Consider the following 27,528-nt stretch of genomic DNA (forward strand, 5'->3'; position numbering starts at 1 on the left):
ACACATACAGTATCAATGTATAAAAAATATAAAAAAGTTATTCCTTAACGAAAATTTTATTAAATCTCAACGTGACTTGGAATGATTAAACTGCAAATTACAGTTCTGTTAGAAAGCAAAACTCTCATTTGAGGTTGATCGATAAATATCGTTTCATCATTGCTTCGAAACATGATTAATTCAGTGTTCATATTACTTTCTTCGTGTGTTGAGTAAATATAATATCTTACCGTATCTTACGCACGGAAATCTTTATTTAGTTTTTATACGTCTTGTTACGAATCTTATTTCCCGGCAGTTGCTTCGTCCACGTGGCGCTCTGTAATATATAGGAGTTTAATTCTAATCCTACGTTTGTAAATATTAACAAAGCTCGCGTTTAACACGTCTCTCGGTTAGTGGGTGGTCTCTGCACACACTAACTATAGAGAATCAAAGACGTCGTTGCCGCGGCAATCAGCGAAAAAGAGGTATTGGATTTTGCTAATCTCCTGAGTTTGCCATTCGTATTTTAATTAATCTGAGAAAAAAAGAGAGAAATCTGCAATAAGAATCTTAGGTCTACAAATAATTTGCATATTAAGACTTTCTTGATGATTAAAGATAACAAAATTTGTCATTTTCTTTCATCATTATAGAAAGCTCAGAGTATCTAATGTCAAATATTTCAACATGATGTGTAACAGTAGAATCTATTTTTACGTTCTACTTTTGTTACAAAATGTCATGATATCATTGAACACTTAAAGCAGTTTCTCACAATCCGTATATTATTGCATTAGAGCATTAAAATTAAGATTGCGGTTTTATGGCCGCAATCTTAATTTAATTACTATATTGAATTCTAGAGAAAAAATAAAAAAAAAAGATATAGCTGTCCTTTATGTATCCCTTACGCACGATTACTGATCTATTAAACTCTTAATTAAACGTTTTATTTTATGAATTCAAATCTTGAATTTTATAGACATTCCAATGATGTTAATAAAGTGATTATTGTTGCAAATAATTCGAAGATCGATTATCTTATTTCTAATAAATATCTAATTTAAAAATTTTTGTCAATGTTCAAATTAAAAAAAATAATTAGAATATGATTATGTAAACGTAATAATTTAACTAAATCTTTAATTTGTTAGTATTTAATTAAATCTACAAAATCACTCGAAGAAACAATCTCCTGATCATTTTTTAACGTAGATTATCACGCATCTAAAATTTTAATTTGAAGTCACTTATTGATTTCAGGTCAAGTCAAGTTTTTGCACAAAATTTTTTTTGTTTCTTTTCCTCGCAAGATTCGCGACAATGATAATTATTTTGCTTTGGCGATTTGACGCGATATCGTCATTCTCATGCCACGCTCCGACGACGAGAAATGATATGTCGTCACGATCTCGTCAAAACTCGCCGACACCGTTTTATCGGGGAATGCCAGAAAACGGCCGCCAGAAAGTGTTGGTATTTGGCAAAGCGTGACGACAACGTCGTCGTCGACGCTACACCTCCGGTTAGTCTGCAGCCGACCCAGGTATCCCAGACCGCAGCAACTTCTATACCTTTTCCTCGGTCTGATCCATCGTCGTCTCCTTCTTTCTAATATTTGCGGCTTGCTCGCTCGCGTTTCCGCACGCGAGCGGGAAGAAAGAAGCGGAGAGAAGGGGTGAAGACGCTTTTAGACACAGAGCGTCCACGAACGTCGCGACGCCCTGAGGAACAGTAGTCGCGTACCTTAGGCAGCTTCCACCTTGCCGGCTCTCGCGCGAGTTCTTGTAACGCGTGCGATCTTGACGTCCGGACGTCGTCGTCATCGTCGATTTCGTCGTTATACTCTGCCGGCATTATTTTTCGTAAGATCTTTTGGAGAACGAATAAGACACAATGATTTTCGTCCCTCCAAAGAGCCTTTTTAGGCTCTATTTAGAAAGGTCGATTTGTTAAAATATCTTAAGCCAGCCGTTGACGATTTTGAAAGTTGCCATTTGGACGATATATTGTATAGTAGGATATAGGGCATCGATCCGCGCTATTGTCTTAAACAAATGGCAAAGTGTCAAAGTGCAGTTGGTGTACCTTGATGTTCATTCAAAATATATTCGTTTCATGAATGTATTCTTCGATCAAAAGCGAGGTGATAGGCCGTCGCAAGTAAAAAAACAAATACGTCATCTGGTATGGTACAGTGAATTTCACACGGTGAAGAACGACCGTCGTCTTTGTCGTGCACGACACCGGTCTGACGCAATTTTACGAAGGTGGTTCGCGTGGTGAGGCGAGACAAGGACGCGACGATGGCGGAGCGTCCCGGAGGGGGCAGGAGACGCTCGCGTCGCGACAGCACGGACACCGCAAGCACGATACGCGATACACCGCCTACGTCCAAGGACCGCAGGACCAAACGCTTCGGCAAACCCGTTAAAGAACGATGGCTACTTACCAGGAAGACGTGGCGATACATGGCAGATGCCGGCCGGCGTCTCATCCCGGATGGTACGCACAACCGTCCGGAAGATATACCAAAGATCGAGCAGTACTTTCAGGAAGTATGCCAAAAGGAGCCGCGGTTTCTGCTCTGGAGAAAAGCCTCATATCCGGGCACTCTGGGCTTCCGCGCCCAGCGACGTCGTAGACAAATCAAAGGCGGTAGTTGTCGAACTCAAGCCAGCTCGGCCGATGAAGCCGACGACGTTAAGAACTCGCCGCAGAGCTTCGTCCTTCATGCGACTACGTCTAACAAGTTTGATCTTGCCAAGGTAAAGAGAGAGTGGCTGCTGACATCAGGCGACGGCAGTGGAAGCACACCGTCGAGTCCGGTGACGCATCGTAAGACGTCTCAGGAGGATATCGAGGTCAAAGAGTTGGCCGACATGCTACAAAAGTACCTGAACATGCAGGGCGACGCGGCTAATCCGTCAAGAGCGACCGCCAAGTCGCAGGAGATAATACAACAGATGGAAGGGAAAGAGCATTTCGATTATCGTAGTTTGATAGACAAGCTGCAGCAACATCTGGATATGATCATGGCTCAGGCTAAACGCAATGAAGCTTCTCGTCAGAGTTCTTCCAGCCAGACGAACGTGATTCCCGAGTCTACGTTATCCTATCAAAGCGATTATGTTCATAAATCATTAATGGAGACATTAAGTCGTTATTATAGTAAATCGTCTTCTCGGGAACATGTTATTTCCGACATTTTGACAGATCGGAAACTCCTTGAGAAGCTTTACTTTGACCTGAGGTGCACTCGGGGCTTCAGGGGACCTCGAGCAACCGGTGCGTATACCTCGCCGTCCACTCGATGGCGGGACCACGAGAGAAGTAGACCATCCATCAATAAGTCCGACGTTTGGTCATCCACAAGGAGAGATGATCACCCAATCTCACCACCACCTCTGATCGCCGTCCAGGAACCCAGCACCGATCGGTACTTTCTCGATGATGGCGTGCAAACCGATCCGGTTTCCCGAGATGTCCTCGACGCGTATCTATTAGAGAGAGAAAAAGATGAATCCTCTTCGCAGAAGGAGACGGCGTCGCTTAAGTCAAGCGGACGGAGACGTAGCAGCGTCGACAATGATGACGTGTCGCCATCCGTGAGCGATACCATTAAGAGATACTTGCGAATGGCGCGAAAAAAGTCTATGGATGCTGACAAGGTCGATCGATTCAAGCGGGTGAATTATGATCGCAATCTGCGCAATATCAAAGCCAAGGGCGAGATTACCAAGCCCGGCGACGACGATGGTAACAACAAGGGTTGTCAGACGGAAGACAATTGGGCGGTGCATTATCGCGAGATGTCCTCCTACGGTCCTGGTGAAATCCCGTCCGAAAATTTATCGGATGCCGACACGATGACGTCACCGCCAGCGAGCAGAAATGCCAGCTCGAGGAGTAGCATCGACGCCGGCCTCGGTTCTGAGGAGGCCAACACCCCCGTTAAACATCCTCATCACCATCAATCCTTCCTGTCCCATCTCCTGCACGGTTCCAACACGCATAAGGATAAGCCGCACTCGGCACCGGGTTCGCCGGCACTCACGTCATCATCCGCCAATTCCGCAGGTGGCACCGCGATGCAGAAGAGCAAGTCCTCGAGCAGCGTCGTGCATCACGGCAGTCGGCTGGTGGCGAAGAAGATCTGGCGCTCCAGGAGCAAGAGCACATCGAGAGTGTCGCATCAGCCGTCCGTGTGGACACCTCAGGTGAGTCTTTTTCCACTTGTGCATTACTTGAAAGAACAAAAAAATAAATTGCGGTATTATAAAAAAATTTTTTTTAAATTAAAAATTAAAATTTTTACATCTTTTAAATTCAAAATTTAAATAAAATATTCAAGGCTTTCGATAGTAATTTGACTTGCAATAACTGATTATATTTTGTTAATAAAAATATGAAAGTTTTATATTTTAAATCATTTGAAAAAAAAAATGATCGTAAATCAAAATTATTATAAATCAGATAATCTCTATTAATATCTCTATTAATCATCTTCTTTGATTTTGTTGAACAGTAGTTTTGATTTTGTTGATTAGTAGTGTATTTATTAGTGTGGAGAGTTTCCTCTACCGTTTTTGATATGGTGAGACAGCTGAGAGCACAGAAATGAAATGCGTCTTCTGGAAGTTATATTAAATGCATGTCGCGCGGATTTTCCAACGAGCTATATCTCATGCATTCTTTGGCGTCTCCACGAAATTAGCAAAAAGCTCAATAAAAAGGAACAGTAGATATCGTGAATTTGGCATAGACCCGCATTTTCGTAATGGCAGCTTCTGGCGCTGATCTCCATGTTACGCGAGGTAGGAATATCCTCTGAAAGAGCAGAGAGATTCTGAATTATAAAGGGTGTTTGGCGAAACTGGCAATTGGTGATTGCACTATTTTTGGACAAAGTTATTCTTGCAAATTAATTCCGGAATAACAAGTTATTTAGAGATATTACAAAACATGTTAAATATTCTTTATAAATATGATAAAATATATCATAGGCACATCGTTATCTCCCTTTCTCTCTCTTTGTTTGTTCGCGATACGAGTATCATAAACTTCTGTTTCGTGAAAATAAGTTTTGAAGCAATAAATTGTTACTCATATTATTTATTCATTCAAATTTTTAGTGTAAAAGAAAATTCTTGATGAAAACATTTATATTATATTCCGCGTTTGCCCTTATATCGCATTTCCAAAATAGTGTGTATCCATTTTTACCATTTATAATTTAAATATTCATACATATTTAATTGTCGCACAAGAAAAGTTATTTGAGGCATTGAGGCATTGAAAAAATACTGAACATTTCGTCGCGCCTTGAATTTAGTTTCAATTTATATCATTATTTTATAATTTTTTCATATAAATTTAAAAACAATTTTTCTGATGTATGCTTTCACATATGTGATAATAATTTTTAAAATATCTCAAATTATATTTTTTTTCCTTTTTAGAGTAAAATTCATGTCAAATTTAATTTAAAAAATGACGCATTTATATCTTTGAAACTTCACGAGAAACAGCTTATTTTCATTCATTTTTTATTAAAAATGTTTTGGACATGTTTTGGAAATGTTATACAGTTTGAAAAATTAAATAAATAAAACCCCGATCATAAAAAAATAAAAATATTACAAAATAATATGGTTTTTAACATCTTCGTAAAAGAAAATAGTTGTAATTAATATTTTTCTTAATGACAAAAACTTTTGATTATGAATATTCTGAAATCAAGAACAAAAAAAACGAATAATTTGCAGAAAAAAGATTAATATTTTTCTACAATTTTTAGTAAATAACTTTTAAACGAAGAAGTGGATCTAAATCAAGTTTTGTACCAATATTTATTAGAATTTTCTTAATATATGTGAAAATTTTTCTGGTAATGTTTTTTTTTTTTTGTCAAATTTGTCAATAAGTGTTTTACAATACGTGGCTTTCCATAAGAATCAATACTAATTTTAAAATTATATAATTTCCAATTATCTGTTAAGAGAATTGTGCTCAGCTTTGCATAGATAATCAGAAGAAATAGTAGAACAATCTATGAAATTTTCATGCTTTTCTCAATGTTTTGACATATGACACATATATCCTTAATATTCTTTGACAGAGAAAAATTTTTTCAAATATATTTGATTTTAATTATTTTCTAATTTCTTCAAAATTAAAAGAGAAATAGTTTGCAAAATACTTTCATTCACAGTGTTTTTACTTGTTCTCGATAATTGCATTCACGTTTCTCCCTTTCTTCTTTAACACCTCCTTATCCTCGATGTCTAAGCACGCGAAGGATGCGAAAAGGGAAAACGCGAAAGAAGAAAAAGAGGGTCGACCTTGCGGCAGACGTTCTCGTTAAGCGGTACAAGCGCGATAACCAATTTAGGGCCTCGGAATTTTGCTGGCGCCGCCAGAAATAGTCAGCCAACGCGACGGTGTGTATAAACTATACTTAACCCCTCCCCTCCCCTTTCTTCCCTGCCGCTACACTACTACTTGGATATATATCGGCACACTAAAGCCAAAGTCTACTACCACCGCCGTCGTCGTATTCATGCTATTCTCACGTGGTGTTTCTCCGTTATTTCAACGAATAATCCGTCGCGAGATGGCAAAAGAAAGAGAAAATTTTTTTTCTCCCGACATGAAAAATTGACTGTACTAGTCAATTCGTGCCTTTCAGTATCGATATATGTCTAATTTATAATTAAAGAATTAATTTTTTGTTTAAAAAGAAAGTATTTGATTGGACGTAATTAATAATTAAATATTTCCAAACACAATAAAAGAAAAATGATTTACGTTTTATGAAGCTGTTTGATAATGAATGCATGTTTGAAAAAAAATAGGCTGCATTCTTTATTGAAAACTGAAATTACATCTGTACTAAAATTTAATTGAAGATACTTTTATCCTTTAAAAATAAATATTTTGATAAAACGTTGAAATACATTTCTTTTTGATCAATAACTCAAAAACTATATATGTAAACATATTTCTCAACTGAATGTACCACTTTTCTTTTGTAAGCGAATAATAATATTACTTACACGAGATGCGCTTGTTGACATCCTGTTTGTTATTTCCTCTTATACACAATAATTTCATTAATGAAATTAAATTCTTCTTCGTCTTTATGACAAAGTTTATAATGGATAAGTTCCACTGTTTTTCACGATTGAATAAGGAAACAGTGAAAAGGAAGAATAACTCGATCAAGGGATAATGGAGGAAAACTAACTCGATACTTTCCAAAACTAGTTTCCGCATGAACATCCGCATTTGCATGTGATGCGAAGCTCATGTACATACCCTCTTTACCTTGCATAGCGGTTTCGTTAGTGCTTTTCTCGCGTTCCGAGGACGCTTCTATTCCGTCAATCCCCATGCGTCCTATGCAAGGTCTTCGTCGCAAGCCTTCGGAATATATAATACAACAAACAAAGAGCAACAATTTTCTCCCGGCGATTAACAAGCAAGTCACGAACTTTTTTAGTCCTTTCGAATAAAAGTATATTATATTTTCTCTTGATTTTCCTACGATTTTTGCCAGAATACAAGAGATATTATTAATTGTGATATATTTATTACTATTATAATTATAATCGAAAACAAATATAATCCATCGTTAAATTTTCGTATGTAATTTAAACTCGGCTCGATTCTATTGCACGCTCCTAATCGCAAACACGAGCGAAACATTCGCACACCATTACATCTCTTGCAAGATTAACTTGATCCTCTCTGTGCGAGGTAAAGGGAAAATGTATGAATTATAGTCTGTCAGATTGTATCTCGTCGCGTTATATCTCGCATTTCCTCGATTTTATACTTCGTCTCGTTTATTTGTCGAGTGCATGTTACTAGGAACTACCGTTGAACTATCGTACAATTTTTATGACACGTGTCTACGAACGTGTAAATATTAACGAATAAGGTTGATGTTATATCCGTCGAAGTTGTCGATCCGCCGTCAAAATCGAAATTGATCAATTCGCGGTAAGGCAAACGGTGCAAATACCGGAAACTGTGATTCATCTCGGCGACGAATCCATAAATTTCAATTCCGGGAATTTTACATGATAGGATTAATTTGAATAAATCGTTGCATGATAACGAGGAAAGCGTCGAGATCATGGAATTAAATTTCGCATTCGGAAATCCCTCGCTCTCTGCAAGATCTCTGATATTCCTCGATTCATGACGTTTCTCGTGTCGCGTTACACGTGCTGAAAATTCGACATCGTTGTCAAGTAGAAAAATTTTCAAGATGACGGAAGGATATAATCGAGAGATGCCTATCCTATCTCTTTTCTGTCGCAGGGAAAATGCACCTGGGCAGGCACGGGGAATCGACGTGTAACCCTACAAGATACACCGTTGCGAACGCTGTCCGATATCGAGAGGAAGGTCCTCTGCAAGGTGGCCGTAGCGAAGCTCCAAGCTCTTAATTTGGGTGTGCACATCAGGCCTCCGAGCGGTGAGTTGTTTTCAAATAAGAAAAAAAAAAAGAAAGAAATGAAAACAAAAATTTTGATTGTAAAAGTTTTTTTTTCCCCGAAAAATAGAGCGAAAGAATGATCCATCTTTATATCTGTATCGTTTTATACTTTTCTCCGTCTATAATTATTATCGAATAACACATCATCGCGGTCTTTCTTCTTCTTAACACTCTCACGCCTCACATCCGCGTTCCTCACTCGCGGATTTTGAAAGGAATTCCTCCGGGCACGTGTAATACCACTACGGCCGTCTGCGTGCCACGCTACATTAGTCTATGAAGTGTGTTCCAAAGGGGCGAAGAAAAGAGAGGAAACTACGCCCAATGAAATTCCGGCGAGTATTTAAGCGCACGGCTCCCGCCGGCTTTTATTTAACAAACATCGATGAGGGTCATGAATTTCTTGGATGCTTTTGTATGCCGTACAGAATCGAATCCTCATGTGCTTTCTCGTCAACATCCCCATACGTTATGTGAATTATTCCGTTATAGGATCCGTTCTTTCAATGAACTCACGCGTTTTATCAGTGTCTTAAAAATCTCTTCAATATATTCTTATATTTTTATACGAAAGATAAATATTTTGCCTGCAAAAATCTGAGGATTATGGATATGGATTAAACGAATTTCTTTATTGATTGTAAGTTAAAATGCTTTCTGAAAATAATTATTTTCAGAAAATGTCGATTAATTTGTCGTTTTTTCAATAAGATAGCTTGATTTTATGCTGCATTTACATAAGTTATTCAATGCTGAATACGAAGAAATGAGGCATCTTTGTCGTTTCTTTGAAAAACTTGATTTTCGATCGACCGAGCGACTGCTTTCGCACCTACGAGGAATAATAATAGGGAAGAGAGAGAATCTCTCGGAATCTCATTGTATATCTAAGAGATTACTTCGGCATTTATCGCGATAGACGTGGCGCCGTTTGGCTGTCTCGTTTCAACTCCAAATGATTGACGTGTTTATGACCACAAGTGTTAGCTCGCGTTCATCCACTCGAATTTTGTGATGTCTCTCTTCTTTCGTCTGAATGCCAAAAATTCCGGTCATTAGAGTGATATTGCACATTCTACAATAGAATGACTATGAATAATTATACTATATAATTATGCTATAATAGAAATAGCGTACATTCTCCTAATAGAAAGTGCGAGGAACGCATTTTAAGTTATCATTGATCAATATTGGAATATCTTCACTTTCCACATTCGAGGTTTAATATTACTTGTTAGCAACGTAAATCCTTTACAAAAGATATAATAATATAATAATAAATTATACATACATATATATACACACATATGATAAATTATGTAGATCCATTATTTGTAAAGAAAACAAAATTAAATTTAAGAAAATCTTCAAACTTTAAATTTTGTTATTTGAAAAGTATTTTCCACCCGTGTTGTGGCAAGAATAGCTTTTCTATGCGCGAATTATTGAAATGGAAATAATAAATTATTATCAAGCTCAAGCGTATATGATCCTAAAAAAAGTTAAATTTTAAAATGCATGCCCGTCATTCTGGGGCAAACAAAGGCGCAATGAAGAGGAAAGTCGTGTAAAAAGTACTTGGGCAGTGTCGGATTTATAGTCAGAGTAAACCAGAAGTGTAATTAATCACAATATGAAAGTGTAGGCGCTGTCAGCTAGAACGAACTTTTACAAGAGATTCTATTTGAATTATACTTTATTATGCGAACGTTACATTATTCTCGTCACATCATGAGAACATATAAAAATGTAGAAATATCTCATCTCTCTCTCTCTCTCTCTCTCTCTCTCTCTTTCTTGTTTAATCTTATTTTAAAATCTCTTCTTATCACTTTTCCTTTCTCTAAAAAAAAAATTGATTAAATTATTACCACACGAATTTATTTTAAATTAAACGCCTTATATACAGGAATTATTCCGGCACGGCAGAAGTAACAGAAAGATACTGTTCTGATTTTACAAGTGGATTGCATAATATATTGCATTAAGCGAGCCTCGGAATACATTTGTCAGATCGTTCTCTTTATTTCCTTTCAGAAACACTCAGCAGCGGGTCGGCGACCACGAAGCCAAAGAGACGGGCGTACTTGTTGAAGAGGAAGGCTCTAACAACGGGTTTCTTTGATAATAAAGGAAAGGACGAGAAGGAAAAGGGTGAGCACAAAGCGCAATACCGGTTAATCGCGTCGCCGCCGGTTATACCTTCGGCATACCTTCGCTACGAAGAGAAACAATTATAATCTCAAGAATAAACGATGACGTCTATTTATACCGCTGGCCGCTTTCTATTCTTCTCCAATTAAAATCTTTTCGCGAATAAATAAAATATATCCTATTCTCGATATTGATACGCTTTACTTGCAGGATGATATAACAAGAAATCGCGGTCGTTAGGTCACGCGAGAGAAAAACGCGAAGGTTCAACGAAATGTTATGTCCGGTCAATGAGCTTCTCTAATTATATCGATGAAATTCTTTTAGTCTAAAAGCTGTGCAACAAATGAAACTTGTAATAACAAAGTGTCTATAAAATTGAAATGTTTTTTCTTTCTCTTGCAAAAGTATTTAGATAACTTTGGCTTCAACAAACTGTAAAGATCTCCAATTAAATAAATCGACGACTTTTTCCTCTTCAATATAAAATTTTATCTCATTTTTTTTCGGAGAATCTGAACTGAATTTATATCCTTGACGTCTCAGCGATACATATTCTTTTATGATCTTCAATTTCCGATATAGAAATATGAAATATTAAATTCATCGAGATTGTGGTGCAAAAGCAACGAATCTCACGTGGAAATTTGTTTGATCGTGCCGATAATTAAGTACGAAATACGCGGTTGAACGTGTAGAAAGCCGCGTATTTAACGATCGTATAATTTATGGCGCAATTATTTGTTTGGAGAATAACTGGTTCAGTTATTTTCAGACAGACGCAATAGTCGCTCGCCGAAGTTCTTCGGGCGAGTGCTTTATCACTTGATACGTTTACGACATTCTTACGCGTATATGTACGCATTTGTATGCGATATTAATCTATCGCAACGAAGATAAATATTAATCTTGGGACAAATTTTCAATCTATTTTAGCCGATCCGCATGTCTCTCTTTAGCCTCGCCGTTTCAAATTCCATGCTTGGTCACAAGAAGTTTGAGTCAAGTGAATCACTTATATCAAAAAAATATTCGCACTAAACGTTAATCTTAGTCAAATAAACAGAAGTTTATTTTAAATAAAATTATGATGTAAGGAATAAAGATAAGTGAAACGCGGAGAGATGAAAAGTAATTAACTCTCGGCCTCATTATATTATATCAAAAAAATAATATTTGGGAAAGAATGAAAATTTTCCGTAGGAAAGATATCTCTATAGGAGAGCGCAGATTACATACTATTCCTGGCAATTTCTGTGCAGAAATGCAGATGAAAGCTTTTGTGACTCGTTCCAGGATAATTGTTCCTTGTCGAGTATTCTCATATCGGCGGAATCGCTACGTGAGCAAATTGTAATTTTCCGCGGTGAACGTTAACCGAAAATACGCATTCTCATTTTTAATTATGCATCGTGTAGCATGCCATTATCCTCGCGATATTACTTGTACTGCACTCTCATGTCGTCCGTGACATTTCAAATAAGAATCCGATATGGACGGCAAATCGACTCAGACAGGTGCATACGGGTATCGGAAATAGGGTTTTCATGTAAAGTTATGATGCGTATCTCTCTCTGGATACATTACACACTAAAAGCGCATCATTGTAAATGTATAATGGTACTCGATACAATTTATAGTACCCTCAAGAAAACTTGTAAAGCTCCGCTCGGACATATATACCACATAACTCATCATTTTCGGTGACATTAAAAAAAAAAAAAAATATAAATAAATTTAAAAAATTCGATGTACAAAAAGCTATAAATAACTATTTAATTTCAAACGAATCGCGACATAAATCAACTTAAAAAATGATTTATTTGTATAATTCCATTGTTCCATGGTATTATCAAAAATTTATTTCTCTCTCACTCATATCAATTAGCTTCGTATCGAAGCAACTGATTGTGAGATGAAATTTTGCGGTGGAAGATGCATCTACTTACGTGTGCAAGAGGCTGCGAGAGGCGGGTGCGGAGCAGCATCGGTCGGCCAGGCTGGTATGAGACACAATTTCGCCGGTTAAAATTAGCCACGGGGTGCTCGGTGGCGGTACATATTTCCGCATATATCAGGTTTATTTGCGGTCTGCGTGCACGCTGAATACGCCTATGCGTACAGGGACACCAGACGTCAATCGGGAATCTTCCCGCGAGGTCGCTCACTTCCCTTTAATGCATCGCTTTAATGTTTCCCCTTAGAAACGGCGACATGAATTGCATCCCAAACTTGTATCGCTTCATATATAAGAATGAAACTGATATGTGTTTGCCCCTGGTGTAAACATTTCTTAACAAAAACACTATTAAGATATTAGTGCACATATACACACATAATAAAGAGAAAACAATATTATTTTTCTATCATAAAAAAGCTAATATAATTAATTTGAAAAAAAGAAATGAATATAAGATAAAAAAAACAATGATAAGAAATAGAATTTTTCATTTCATTTATGACAAAATGAAATGAAAAATGCATTTTTATTCCATTTTAAAGTTATTGTATAAAATTTCATTTTTAATATTTTTAGTTATACATATAAAAAGAAAGATTCATTAATATATTACACGTTAAAAGATTTTAAATTTCGACGAATAAATCGACGAATAAATTATTCGACAATCGTGTTAAATAACCATTTTTAAAAATGGCAATAAATACAACATTGATGTCAAATCAGGCCTTCTTAAATGTAGAATAACACATGATCCTGATGCTATAAATTTCATTTTCAAAGTATGCTGGCGATCAAAATATACAGGCCCAAACAAAGTTGCATCCATGTATAAATATATCTATCAGGAAATGTCAATTACTTAAACGTGTGCGTGCAACAAGATACACCGCGGATATTTATACACGCAATGTCCGTACGCTCGCACTCCGCGCGTCTAAATACGTATCCGACATCGTACCGGACCGACATCGTACGGGGGTGGCAAAGTGTTTGACGATCGATGCCGATCGTTTCTCGACGCTTCCAAGAAGAGGCTCGTTCTCTTTGTACATTGTAGTGCGTAAAGTAGCTTGCATTTCACGCTCGTTTCGAAGAGAAGAGAAGAGAAAAGAGAGAGACAGACAGACAGACAAACAGACAGACAGACAGACAGACCGACAGAGACAGAGAGAGAGAGAGAGAGAGAGGGGAGGGAGAGAAAGAGAAAGAAATGGCCGGGATGGCCCAGATCGTACGTGGTCTATAATCGGATCGATATAGGGACACGGTTTGTTGCTTTTGAGTTTTCAGCTGGCTCTTGGAGAAATGATCGAAACTTTAGTGCCTTCCGTCTATCGTCACAGACCACGTCTCTTTGTAGTATTTTTCCTTTACGACAAATTGCGTCACCGAAGAAAAGATATTTTCTTAATTTTTCGCATAACTTGGATGAAAAAAACGAAACGTGGCTTTAAAATTGTGAAGCCATTACTCGCGAGAAAAAATTTAGTATCATAATTAAATGTAAAAATAAACCGTGGCAAAGTATACATACACGTGGCCAGAATTATTAAAAAAAAACTCGAATCGGAGCATACAAGATTCGATTGGAGATTCACGTGGAACGATTACAGACAGCTGTTCACAGACACATAAAGAAGTCTGTGCAGCTGTCAAAATGATTCAAAGCCTTAGAAAAATACTATCGTTATTGAGAAACACTTCACGTATAACGTATCGAGTCGATGGCGATAAGCTTGCTTTATCGAAACAAAATATAGTTTCGCCGACAAAAAGTCCTTTATGTGAGTTTGAATTGAAGAAATCGTGCGTGTAATTCTCTCTCCGGCTTTTGACGTTATAATCGAAGACGGCATCGACGTAGCGGCAAATGTGCTTCGGATTACCTGGCTTTTATATCGCGTGGCGGACGTGGGTAGACTAAAAGAAGCTCGCGTCTGTCTTAGGGATTGCAACTTTACGGAATATGTTTTTGGCCGCGATCTGAAAAGATGCGCAATACCCAGTGGATGAAACGTTGATGTTAATTAGTGTCAAGTTAAACACGTCATTTACAGAAGATCTGCCTTCTCGGGTGTCAAGACTCGAGTCGCTAAAATATCTCAAGCAGCGTCGAATTAACACTATTAATGCAGAAAGTCTGAATAATCACATAGTGATAATATTATCGCATTTGTTGTTTGAAATTGCGTTAAAAACTTATTTGAAATTATTAAAAAAATATATAATTAATAGTATATTATATAATTAATAATATAATTTTCAGCGAAACAAAATCTTTTTGTATGGTTGAAATGTTGAAATTAAAATTTGTTTTAAATTAATTATGTTATCTTAAACACTGTTTTAGAGTTTTGTTCTTTTAATATAATGAAAAGTTACTCTTGCAAAGAATATAATGGTATAATGAAAAATTATTCTTGCTTAATCTTGTTTGAAGATACTTTCTGTTAATAATTAATTAAGTTTTTTCGTCATTTCATTAAACGATTCGGGTGGTCACAGAAATGCGTTAATTAATCGATGTATTATACCATGATCAGCAAATCGTTATCAAATTATTTGATGAAATATCGTTTACATTAATGAGTCTAATTAGCGGACGATGCGACGCTCTCACATCGGTGCTCGAGCTTATTTATGCACGAAATACACACGCAAATTCGTCCACAAAACACAGCTGACGGCTCATAGATTAGATCGATGTTGATTTCATGGTGCTCGTTTGCTAGCCAAATGATCGAGAAGATTATGTATTACTCGGAAAAGAAAGATTTACTGACGAAATTGTACGTACAGTGTACAATTAGCAAGCGATATAAAAAAAGAGATATATATGTATAAATTATATTTATATATAGTTAACATTATAATAAAGATGCAAGTTTTATCATATCATATTTATTATATTTATGCTATAATTATTACTAAAATTATATTATTAAAATCTCTAGTCAAAGAGAATGCTGTAAAAGTACTTAAAAGTATTTAAAAAAATACTCGATATTATCTCGAAGAAAAAAAAGAACATCTTCATGATTATATTCAAACTCCGATAAAAGTGCATATTAAATTTATATAAAAAATAATCTAAACACTTAATAATATCCTAACACATGCTTATAACATAAGATAATGCATATTGTATAATAGTCGCAACTCAATATCTTAAAAAAACATATATTTTTTAATAGAATCTAGGTCTCATATGATTATTGAAAAAGGAATTTTCGAAAAAATTGCACATGCACAAACCTCTGAAATGTCCATCTTCTTTTTTGCTCGCAGACGTAGCTGGTGGTCTGGTGTTCGGTATACCTCTGTCGCAGTGCATAGAGAATGATAGAATCGCTAGAATCGCCGCTGGAGAAGTCACCGATGTCGGTTGCCTAAATAGGAGCAGCAGACACGGCAGCCGGACCAGTTTCTCTAGCCTTATAGAAACACCGACGTCCGTCGCGGCTAAAACAGAAGAGGTAAGAAATTATCAGAATATATTCTGATGCATAAATAAAATATACTTAACTCGGATTGATATCTCACATATTTTTGCGTAGTTTATATTTCTCAAACTTTTCCTGCAAATTTATATGCATTTTACGTGTGTGTTTTTGTATTTTTAAAATAAAATCTATTTTATTTTCTCATTAAAAAAAAATTACATTCTTAATAGAAATATATATGTCTTAACTGTTTTATTAAAACCGCGATAGGATGGAGATATTGGAAAAGATACGCGATGCTACCGATCTTCATTTTGCACTAAACAAGGCGTTGACCTATAATACAAAAATTTCTTTCGAGTGGCAAAGTTTGGCAGCTGAATGATCGACCATTAAAAATGCGACTGCAGGCGACGAGCAAATATAGAAACGGTATCTCTCTCTCTCTCTCTCGTTACATGATGACTACACGATAAAGTACGGAATTTATGTAAGTTTTTTAGATCCTGTAATAAACAAGGCAAGTTAGAAAACGATTCTCACGGGACAGGTCTTTATGCGGAATATGTCTTTATATATTTTTTTAGAAAAATTCAAAACAATGTTCAATCTTATATAGTAACGTTGAATAGCATGGATATAAAAATTGACTTGAACAACGCCCAAAATTCTGTCGGGCATGCCGAAACATCGAGAACGTCTCTCTCTCTCTCTCGCTCTCTCTTTCTCATCGACGTCATATCGCTTAACGACATCATCTCGTTTTACGTCATCGTTGTAGTCGGGATAGGCGGTTTATCGATGACCACTTGCGACGCGACTTTGCCAGACGTCATGTTTGCAAGTGGTTATTTTTCGACGGACACATCTGACCGATGGCCGAGTATGCCATTTATCTCCCGTCTAAGCGCGGTCAGGATCACGATATAGCGGGGGAGGAAAAGGTTTAATGCGAAGAATTAATGTGATAAGAGAGCGTACATATATATGGAGGCTAAAATTTCTTCCTCTTAAACTCTTGTAATAATCATAGAAATGGAATAAGTATGTCAATTGTACGTAGTTTTAGCTCTTTTGGATTCAGATTAGAAAGAGTTATAAGAAAAATCGATCTGAATATTTTAACGGATATAGTTTCTGCGATAAACTTTTTTTTGAAAACTTGATCTTCCTCTTCTTCAGAACTTTGAAGTTTACAATAAATAATTAGATTATTTAATTTCAAACTTTTATTAAAAAAAGGGTAGAAACTAACTGAGAGAAAAAAAGAGATTTTCATTTCTCTATCATCCTAGCATCAATCACATGGCTTCATAAAATTCTTTAACATCCCCAGCAAGGTCGTGGGCAGGTTTTTAAATTTCTGCTTGTAAAAAAGTTTATATACTTTAACTGCAGCGAAAAATTATATTTTTGCCATTTATTTTTATTCTTATTACAAAGATGTCTAAGGAAGAAATAATTCCTGTGCCGCGTTTCCATTCTATTAATTTTCTTTCTTCTTTTGAATGTGACAGATCTTTAACTTCCCAATCGGAAGTGAATATTTTAGAAGCGCCGCCATCTCAATAGAAAACAATTTTTTTTTTATTCGAGAACGACCGTTCATCGTTATTTTAAGAAAGCCGATAAGTGATCGGTGCGCTTTCCGATCTACAAGATGCGATATTATTCTCGATATCTTACGACGTCTGGCTTGGGCATAGAGTTATAGCACGACCGTAACCTACGATAACTCGAACTATTATATAATAAAATAACAGCCTCACGATGTCTCTCCAAATAGTTATTCTCTCGGTTCTTTTCTCTTCGCGATATTTATAATCCCCTTATTAAAATGTAGGCTTTTAAATATATCGATATAAATCACGGAGCGGAAAATTTCTATTTTTCTTTTATGGAAACTGAAACGTAAATGCCAATATGCATATCCTTTCCTGGTATTATGCGTTATCTTATCGCAAAATCTATATTGCGTGATAATTATTAATTAAAACTCTTTATTATATAACAATAATAGTCACGATACATTGTTATATGCAGTAACAATTCAAAATAATTCTCGGAATTGATTATGTTATTATTGAACCCTTTTGCAGGCAGCACTGCGGGCGATGCATGAGCAAACATCTAGGACAGCAGTTAAGCGAATGCAAATTTCCGTTTTCATTCGTCGCATAATGACTTCATCAGTTTCAAGAATGTCTCATAGAAATTTCCTAATTAATTTTTGAAATATACGATATGCAAACTTTCATCTTATTATAGTATTCACAGTACAGCAGAAATAATATTCTAATAATTATGATAACTCAAATTTATGACACTTTTGTAATCGAATTTTAATTACATCAGTCAAAAATAAAAATTTTTTTAGCGAAAATGTCAAGACATCGATAAATTTTGAGTTAAAAATTAAAAAAAAAAGAAGGATTTTTCGCAAACAATCTTGTGAAGTTAAAAGAATAGCACAATTATATTCTGTAACTAATTACAGGTTTGGAGTTTACTTTAATAAAATATTTTAATTTGAGTCTTACAATTAATTACAAAGATACATAATTTTTTTTTTTAAACAATTTGCAAAAAATGATGATCTTTCTATGACATTTTCGCTAAAGAAAAATCGTCTCCAATTTTTCCGAGAGCCATCAAAAGAATATTCAAAGGTTTTAGGGAACATTTTACATATAATTTATATAAATTAAATGTGAAGAAATTACGCTATTAATAAGCTCAAATTCGTAATCTCACACATCGCTTTTTTCTCGTAAGCGTAAATTATTTTCACTGTCGCATTTCGCTTGCGCATCTTCTTAAAGATCAAAGATTATCTACAGATGATCCACAGTCACAAATCTCATCGAAAAAACCGAATCGATATCGTGAATTTGACCTTTACAATTTGTGGAAAATCTATATGTGACACAAACTTTGATATTTTTCAGATTTCGTGACATAAACTTTGTTCGTGAAAATTTCGCGAATAAACTGACGGAGCAATATTCTTCTCTCTTTTCCTCGTCTCTACTTTGAGATAAATCAACGGATGAGTAAATTGATAGGGAGGAAAGAAAGATTGCGATAGCAAGACGAATTTTGCATTCGCGGCACGATCGTTCCATGCCACAAATTTGAATCGAGATACTCGGAAGCTGTAACGACGCACCAACGCACTTCCGCAATCCGCTTCTACAACAGTCGACATTGACGAATGTCATTATTCCGAACGATCGGGGGAAATTGGTTTCTCCCACCTACGTTTCCTGTTTGTTTCTATATCACTATTCCAGAATTAATTTTCTCCCTCTTTCTCTCTTAAACATGGATGCAATAGATGCAATTGATACAAAAAAATGTTTACAGTAAATTAAATATAAGAGTATTTTATATGAGAAAAATCGTGTTTGAAAATTAAGAGTATTTTATATGAGAAAAATACACGTTTGAAAATCAAGAAATTTTCCTCGAATGTTTATATAAGCTTAAAGAAAATATTTTAAGATATGATATAAAACTTTGCTTCTTCAATTTGTTTCAATCTGCATTTATGTAACGTATTTATTTCATGTATTTATTTATTTTATTCAAGGCTAAATTAAAGAATTATTAAATTATCTGACAATAAAAGTACACAATAATAATGGAATATCTTGCATATATGCCTACATATGTAGAAGTAGATATATTTCTATTACTGTGAATTTATCAATGTGTGTTAAGAAAATCAAAAAATTATAATATAGTGTTAATTAAAATAAGAAACAATAGAAGAGCAAAAGTAAAGAGAAAAAAGTAATAAAATCTTATTAAAGACACGAGGAGAGAGTAATAAGGGAAATATAGAAACAAAATAATAGATCGAATCGATCGAAATAATTAATTACAGTAATAAAGCGCCGACGTAACCAGAAATTGTTGTGTCGCTTGCACTTGAAATTTTTACAACCGCAGGCTAAATCAGCTGTTTGCGAGACCCGAAATATCTATGCTTCATCGGCAGAAATAGCATCGATATATTTTATAATATCTCCAACCGCCCTCGCGTGCATGTTTTGCGATTTACTTCCGGCTACTCGATAAATGATATCAAATGATTAATATATTGTAAAGAACGAGAAAAAGAGATTATGCTTTATACTTTGAGCGACACGAAAAATTTTTTCAGCCAGTTTTTATCATTATACAAGAAATTCCATGTAATTTACGATACGATGTTAAATTATAGCATATTAATTATTAGCTAATCATTCTCGTATCTAATAGAACTGACTTTCATGAAAAATGTGACGATAAACGTAATCCTTATCGGAAGTAAATTAAAAAAAGAATTTCGTTTCGCTTCCTTCATAGTCTGAAGAAATAGAGTAAACTTGGCAAAAATCATTCTCAAAAATCATGTTTAAAAACAGAAAGATATCGTCCAAGATCTAATCGGTCTATCTCTACTTATCGTTCCCCTTGGCATCTTTACGAGACCACGCCTAATTTGATTGATCGCTCGATATACGTGAAGAGGACTACGTAGAATTCTCGTGTCGACGTCACGTGCGTCTCTCGCGTCCGAAATGACATCATGGATTCGAAGACACGAATAGAACGGGAACGGGATCGCTAATTTTAACCGCGGATTAATTAAGAACCCTCAATTTCGCGAAGGACTTTATTTTAGTGTTCCCGATACATTAAGAAAGCGATTCCATTGCGTGAATCTTCTATTATGAATATATGTATATGCACATTTGATACCGGCGAGTTAATTTTTTTTACAAAATTTTAAGAAAATTAATCGATGTACAAAAATATCATCTGTATAGATTTACCTGTGATATTGAACATCTAATTTTATACATAAATGGTTCGTTGTCAATGTGTGGAATTTTATACACATTCTAGCTTAAAAACGAATAAATAGAAGCCACGGGACATTTTACTTAAAAAAAAGTTAGCATTATATATATATATATATAAAACTTGGAATGTCACAAATGTGACATCTCATCTACTGTTTCTATGTTCACTTACCTTCTTTTATGCAAATGATATTTTCTTTTATCCACTTAGGGAGGCTCCTGCGAGTCTTTGTCGTCGAAAGGCGGTGCTCTCACTGGAAGTGATTCCGGTATACTCGAACTGAGCGACAGTGGCGGAGGAAGCCCCGCCGGTGAATGGGACGCAGTACCAAACATCGTAAGACAATGCATTAAGCATCTCGAGGCCACTGGTCTCCGAACGCTAGGCGTGTTCCGCGTATCACCCTCGAAGAAGAGGGTGAGGCAGGTATGACGTTTTCTTTCAACAATGATAAGATACTTTAACATAAACTTTGACACCAGAAATAAAAGTTTTCGAAAACGGTGACACGTATCTTTTTGTATAAAAGATATTGCGAGATGATTAAAAATTATTCTTATATAACTGTTCATCATCTTCTAATTATTCTGTGTATTTTGTAAACAAATTTTTCTTGTATCTTTTTCTTAAAAAAATGCAAAAAGTACTTGTAAATTTAGATGAAAATCGTATACTTATGTTGGTAAAAAATTAATGTGGTAATTCAGTCACTGTTTAATATTAGCTTAAATTAAAAATTCTTTTTCATATATTCCTTTTTATTCTTATTCAGATATCCTAAACATTAATCTGTGCGCATTATTGAATTCTGTCTTACTCTCCGTAATATTGTCCATTACTGCGTATTAGTACTTGCAATCGGCGATAAAAATTAAATATTTATGAAGCAAAAAACCGATTACTTTGAGAATACAAATTAGTTACTTACTTCTATTTAAAGCAAGTCAAATGATATAATTATAGATAAGATCTCTTCTCTCTCTCTCTCTCTCTTTAAAAGGGGTACATTATTTATGCAATCTTATGCGTGACGTTTATAATTAATTCCAGTTAAGAGAAGACTTTGATTGCGGTCGGGAGACCAAGATAGGCGCCGACCAATGCCCCCATGATGTAGCCACCCTCCTGAAGGAATATTTCCGCGATCTCCCAGATCCTCTGCTTTGCAGGGAATTATATCAAGCCTTTGTACATACACAAAGTAAGCAAGGTTCTAATCCGACATAAGCTGTTCGCGAATATTATCTTCCACTTTCTCAACTCGTAATCCATGGACAGCTTGATTTGCATTGCTGATTTTCGAAAATTTATTTGCGCAGTGAGATTGTTTCCCCCATTTGATTTTTTTTTCCTCGAACTTGGAATTTCCAGATCTTCCCACTTCTACGTGCTCGATGAAAACGCGATAAAATGCAAATCATTCAAATGTCTTGCAGAGATCAGGAACAGACGACTGCAGCAGGAAGCTTTACAGCATCTCATTCAACTTCTACCCACGCCCAATCGCGAGACACTTTGGGCACTTTTGAACTTCTTGAGCGTCGTCGCGGCCAACAGTGAGGATCAGAAAAGCGAGACCGGGGATTGGATTCCGGGGAATAAAATGGATACGACAAATCTCGCAACTGTTAGTACCGCATGCGCCGACACTTTTCGACTTTGATTTCTTTTCGATATTCCTGTTCTTTTTATTTGAATTGCGCGTTGAATCTCGTTAACTTCCTTAGCCGAGATACGCGAGAATTCTTTATCAACTGAAATACGACGGTAAAGTTCTTACATTTCTTTCTGGTTCTCTTTTTTTAATTAAATGCTAAACGAAAAGGAATAGAGTTGACTTCGAGCTTTTTAAAAAACGTCTCTATATAAGTGTGTGTAATGCACATTTTTATTTCTTTATATTATATCTGTAAATTCTCTAATCTGTAAGTTTTTTAATTATATGTACAATATAAATATAAATTTCTCAAAAATCAATATAAATCGCTCATAATTACCCTACTCGCATCGTTTTCTTTTAATTGCATATACGGGCGACATCGAGAAACATTGTTTAAAAGACCTCGGAGAAATCGTGAAATTGTTTACTTGACAGATTGAAAATTAACTTCGATTTTGTGTCTCGTACAAGATTCTGTTATGTGTCAATGGTATCGCGACGGAAATTTCTGTCCAAGCACGAGATTAATTAATTCAGCACGCGCTCTCGGCTATCGTCAATCATTGCGACGAAAAAAAGCCACGTTAATTAAATTAAAAATCAATAACATCGTACTGCGGACGAAGCGCTAAAAATATAATCGTATGCACGTTCCAGGTGTTCGCCCCGAATATCCTACACTGCGTGAAGCCCAGTCAGATGAGGTCGGAGCTCTCGGCGGAGAGAGCCGAAGAAAGAATAGATGTGATAAACGTCATGCGGGCACTTCTGGAACACACGTCGACCTTGTTCACGGTACCGGCGGCATTGCTGGACGAAGTGTACCAGCATATGATGGACACCCATCCAGCGGAGTTGGATATTGCGTTGTCTCGTCGCGTCGAAGAGTAAGTATCGCGTTTTATTATCTTCCCGAATAATCGATTAATAGCCATGGATGCAGGTTTCGATCGTTTTATACCGAATCGCGATAATTTTGAATGATAATTCAAATCATTGCCGAAAACAACACAATTTTTTCTGTTAGCCTTTAAAGTAAAATCTTCATCATTTTGTAATAATATAAGAGAGTATTTAAAATATTAATATATTTATCACTTGTATAATAATTATTAATAATTATTATTCATCATACTTGCCTTTTTTCATAATTATTGCACGGTTGTCTGGTAAAATATTATCTAAACATTCTGTTGCTTTAGTAGAAACAAGGAAAATAAAGTTCAATATAATAAAAATTCAATAAAAACAGAAACAATACATATGAGTTACATGAAACTTATAAAGTATATACATTTGTTAAAGTTCTAAAGTGTCATATAACTAAATTGCCTCTATAGACAAAGTTGTAAAACTGACGGGTTACATATTGGTCTCTGAGCAGTCTCTATTCCATAAAATATTTTATCGAATATTTTATAACCCTGAAAAAAAGTAATTTTTTGGGATCGTGAATTTTGTCCTTGACCTAACGGGTGCGTCTCACGTTCACGAGCGACGATCGATGCCGCGAGGTGAAAACATTCCTCGCATATTTATGCCCTGCGAATCATAGTGTAACAATATCGAGACAAAAACATTGAAGCAAAATTCCGTACGTGCTTTTGCAGGCAATGCGGAGATGATGCGGATCCCTGCAGCGAAGCGGAGACGTTCTCTGTGGAGGAGACGCTGACTATGTCAACAAACACCGCATCAACGACGACGTCGACAAGAAAGGTGCTACGATCATGCATTTTATAAACGTTTATCCGACAGTTAAATTTAACGTTTGAAACTCGAGATGAGAGAGAGACAAAGGAATTGGCTTAAAAAAAAGGGTTGATTTTATGAGTATCGTCAAAGACTTTCTTGATGAACATTGTGTGTTTAAATTGTTGCAATTTAAATGTTTCGAACAAGAATGAACCAAGTTCGTAATTGCAAGATCCACTCTTAACTAAACTTTCCTAAATTTTAAATTTAAAATACTCTTTCTTTAAATGTTTTCATTATATTCCGATATACAATCTGTGATTTTAAAGTTATACCTCTCGAAATTGCATTGTTTTGAGTTTTATCAAAATGGCATGTAAACGCTTTTCAGTGAAAAAGCAATTCAACTTTGTGATATTTTCAAACTTGATCAATTAAACAAGAAGTTAAAATACTGAAATTGCTTTAAACTGAAAATCCAAGAGAATTAAATCTAAAATTATACAAGATTATATATATATATATATATATATATATATTTATAAAAATATAATTTTATCAGCTATACTTCATCATTATTTAATCATTATCTTATTCTTAAACTTATATTACACGTAACATTAATCGGAAACAGAACGATTTTCTTGTTTCAGATGTGGACGAGAGAGCAGTGTCTGCATCAGACTGCCGGCGTCGGCGGTGACATAGGACCAAGGCCGCGACGGCCCAAGAGACCAGGAAGCCGCAGAAAGGAGGAGGGTAGGAGTAACAGCGTCGATAGTGGATCGAGCGAGGATCCGTCTGATCCTCGCCGAAGATCCTCACCAGTAGTGATTACCGCTAGTCTCACCATACCCATGTCCGATGCGTTCACCCTGAACCTCGACGATCCGGACATTCCTTACATCGAGGAAACACCGAAGCAACCAAGCGCTCCCCCGAGGCGGCAAAGGCAGAGATCCATCTCCGGTTGCAGCGAAGGTTCGCCTTCATATATAATAATTCGATATCGTTCTATGGATATTAAAGATAAAAACAAAAAAAAAAAAATGGAAAACAAGCACGATGTACAAATTACATACAATAATTTTATCGTGAAATTAATTCCAGACAATAAATTGTCTATATATATGATATATTAATTCGCGTTTTAATCAGACATTAATCTCAAATAAATTTCTAAAATAGCTATAGCTATAATGCATCTTAATAATATAGCAGCATTAAGAAGAAGCATAAATAAAGCTATACGAAGCTTTTGAAATCTTTTCTAAATAAATTATTAAGAAGAAGTAATTGAAGTTATATATATATATATATATATCTAAGCTTGCGGATCTAAAATAAACTATGTTTGCGCGGGTTCTCTCTCTCTCTCTCTCTCTCTTTTAGCTATGTAGACATGCTATATATTTAAAACAATTTATGGAATTAAAAATCTCGAATCGTGTTCCACGGTCTCAATCTCATATCATCGCTTTCAGGTGGAAGACACGGAAGTGACAGCGCTGTGGGTTCCTCGGCGACCCTGTCGGGCGATCAAGCACCGAGCTCCCCGCCGTCGTGGGCGTCGTCGCCCCCGGCGAGTCCTGATAGCGCGGTCACCGCCGTCTCGTACATCCCGGATCAGCAAGCGGTTCTCCAAAGGGTCTCGTTTACGACCTCGAGCGAGGTGAGGCAAGTGGGCAGGACGACCGGTCAGCAGGAAGCGAGCAGGAGTACAGCGGCGCCGTACACGCCAAGCATCACCAGCATCGGTGGTGCGGTTTTAAGGCAAGTATATTCCGTCGCAGTTGTTACCTTTCCTCTCTGCCTCCTCCTTTCTCCTCCTGTCTCCAAGCTGTAAAGTCTTTGCAAAGTTTTACACGACTCGCTGGATACACCGGTTGCCGTAATGATTTTTTTATTGAGATCGATGTGTGTATGGATATTCATCCTTCATGTAACCGTTGTAATAAAAATCTATTTGCCTCATAGCAGTTTTCAAAGATGTATCGCGTAAACAAACTTTCGTTTTATTTTATAAGTTTAAGATATAGTTTATCGTCTTGCGCACAGACTCTCCTAAAATAGCTTTTCAAGTTTGCAAATAAGCAAGAAATATGTTAACGCAAAATTTCGAATTCTCCAATCCTTCGTTATTAATCAACTCTATACGGATTAAACTTGTTAACAAAGTTTCTTATACTACAATAGTTGTTTACATACTTGAAAATTTAATTATTATGATATATATTATATAGCTTAATCTCGCGATCAATATTACTGCTGATCAAACAGGTATAAAAAAGCAAAAATTATTTTTTTTTCGTATAATCTCATACAAGAATGTGAGCTAGTTTCGAATAAATTCTGCTAATACTTGGAGCGATTTAACGCGAATTTGTACGCTCGCGTGATTCAGGTCCAAGACCGCCGATATCGAGAGAATGCTGCAGATCTCGCGGCGGGACGTCGACCTCGCGTCGACCCTGCAGACGAGCAAGAACTCGACGGTAACCTCCAGCGAAAGCAAAAAGTACACGAAGAGGCGTTACACGGACACGAGGCATCAGACACGCCACATACCCGACGCCGACACCCTAGCTGGCAAGACGTCGCTTGGCGTGACGTCTACGTCAGCGATATCATCCTCCGTCACCTCGGCGATGACAACAACGCAAACTCAACGCGTACAGGCACAGCCGGTGTGGAAGAGGCGGGAATTGATCTCCAGCGCACCGAAAGATCGGGAGGGATATTTTTAAATTATTCGCGATTGACATATCGAAACGAGATTCGAGATTGATTGTCGATATTTCAGCGGTGGATTGAGTCATTTCATCTAGTCATTATTATATATATATATATATATATATATATATATATATATATATGTATAACAAATAAATTCTTTTAGAAATAAAAATCTAATCTCTCGACGAAAATTCGATTGCATCGATATGGAAGTCGTTACACTGGGAAATCTTTCGAGAAAAGTTGAAAACGAATATTTTTCCCATTTATCATTTTATAAGAAAACATTAGTTTGAATTATTGTAGCAAAAGCAATTTTACACAAAGAAGAGACACCAAGTTCGCTTCTGTAGACTCAATTCTGCAAAAGTTTGTTATTCTGAATAAATGAGAATACGCTGCAAGATTTATCGATAGACACTGCGATATGGTCCCCATAAAAATGTAGAAAGATATGAGTACCCTAAAGCAGACAGTAGTACATTTTATTCCTGTATACTTTTCAAAAATATCGCTCTAAACACAAATA

General features: G+C 36.1%; 1 protein-coding gene across 1 annotated transcript; it reads left to right on the plus strand.

The window, feature by feature from the left end:
- Positions 1 to 1,277: 1,277 nt before the first annotated feature.
- LOC126858485 (uncharacterized) lies at positions 1,278 to 27,114 on the plus strand. The gene is made up of 12 exons (XM_050608848.1): positions 1,278 to 4,205; positions 8,317 to 8,473; positions 10,532 to 10,648; positions 15,900 to 16,087; positions 21,119 to 21,334; positions 21,959 to 22,109; positions 22,345 to 22,535; positions 23,226 to 23,455; positions 24,179 to 24,287; positions 24,917 to 25,244; positions 25,748 to 26,036; positions 26,668 to 27,114. The coding sequence occupies exons 1-12, from the start codon at positions 2,292 to 2,294 to the stop codon at positions 27,008 to 27,010; spliced, it is 4,233 nt and encodes a 1,410-aa protein (XP_050464805.1). The 5' UTR covers positions 1,278 to 2,291; the 3' UTR covers positions 27,011 to 27,114.
- Positions 27,115 to 27,528: the final 414 nt, after the last annotated feature.

Source organism: Cataglyphis hispanica, chromosome 25 (genome assembly GCF_021464435.1).
Source record: "Cataglyphis hispanica isolate Lineage 1 chromosome 25, ULB_Chis1_1.0, whole genome shotgun sequence".
Lineage (NCBI taxonomy): Eukaryota > Metazoa > Arthropoda > Insecta > Hymenoptera > Formicidae > Cataglyphis > Cataglyphis hispanica.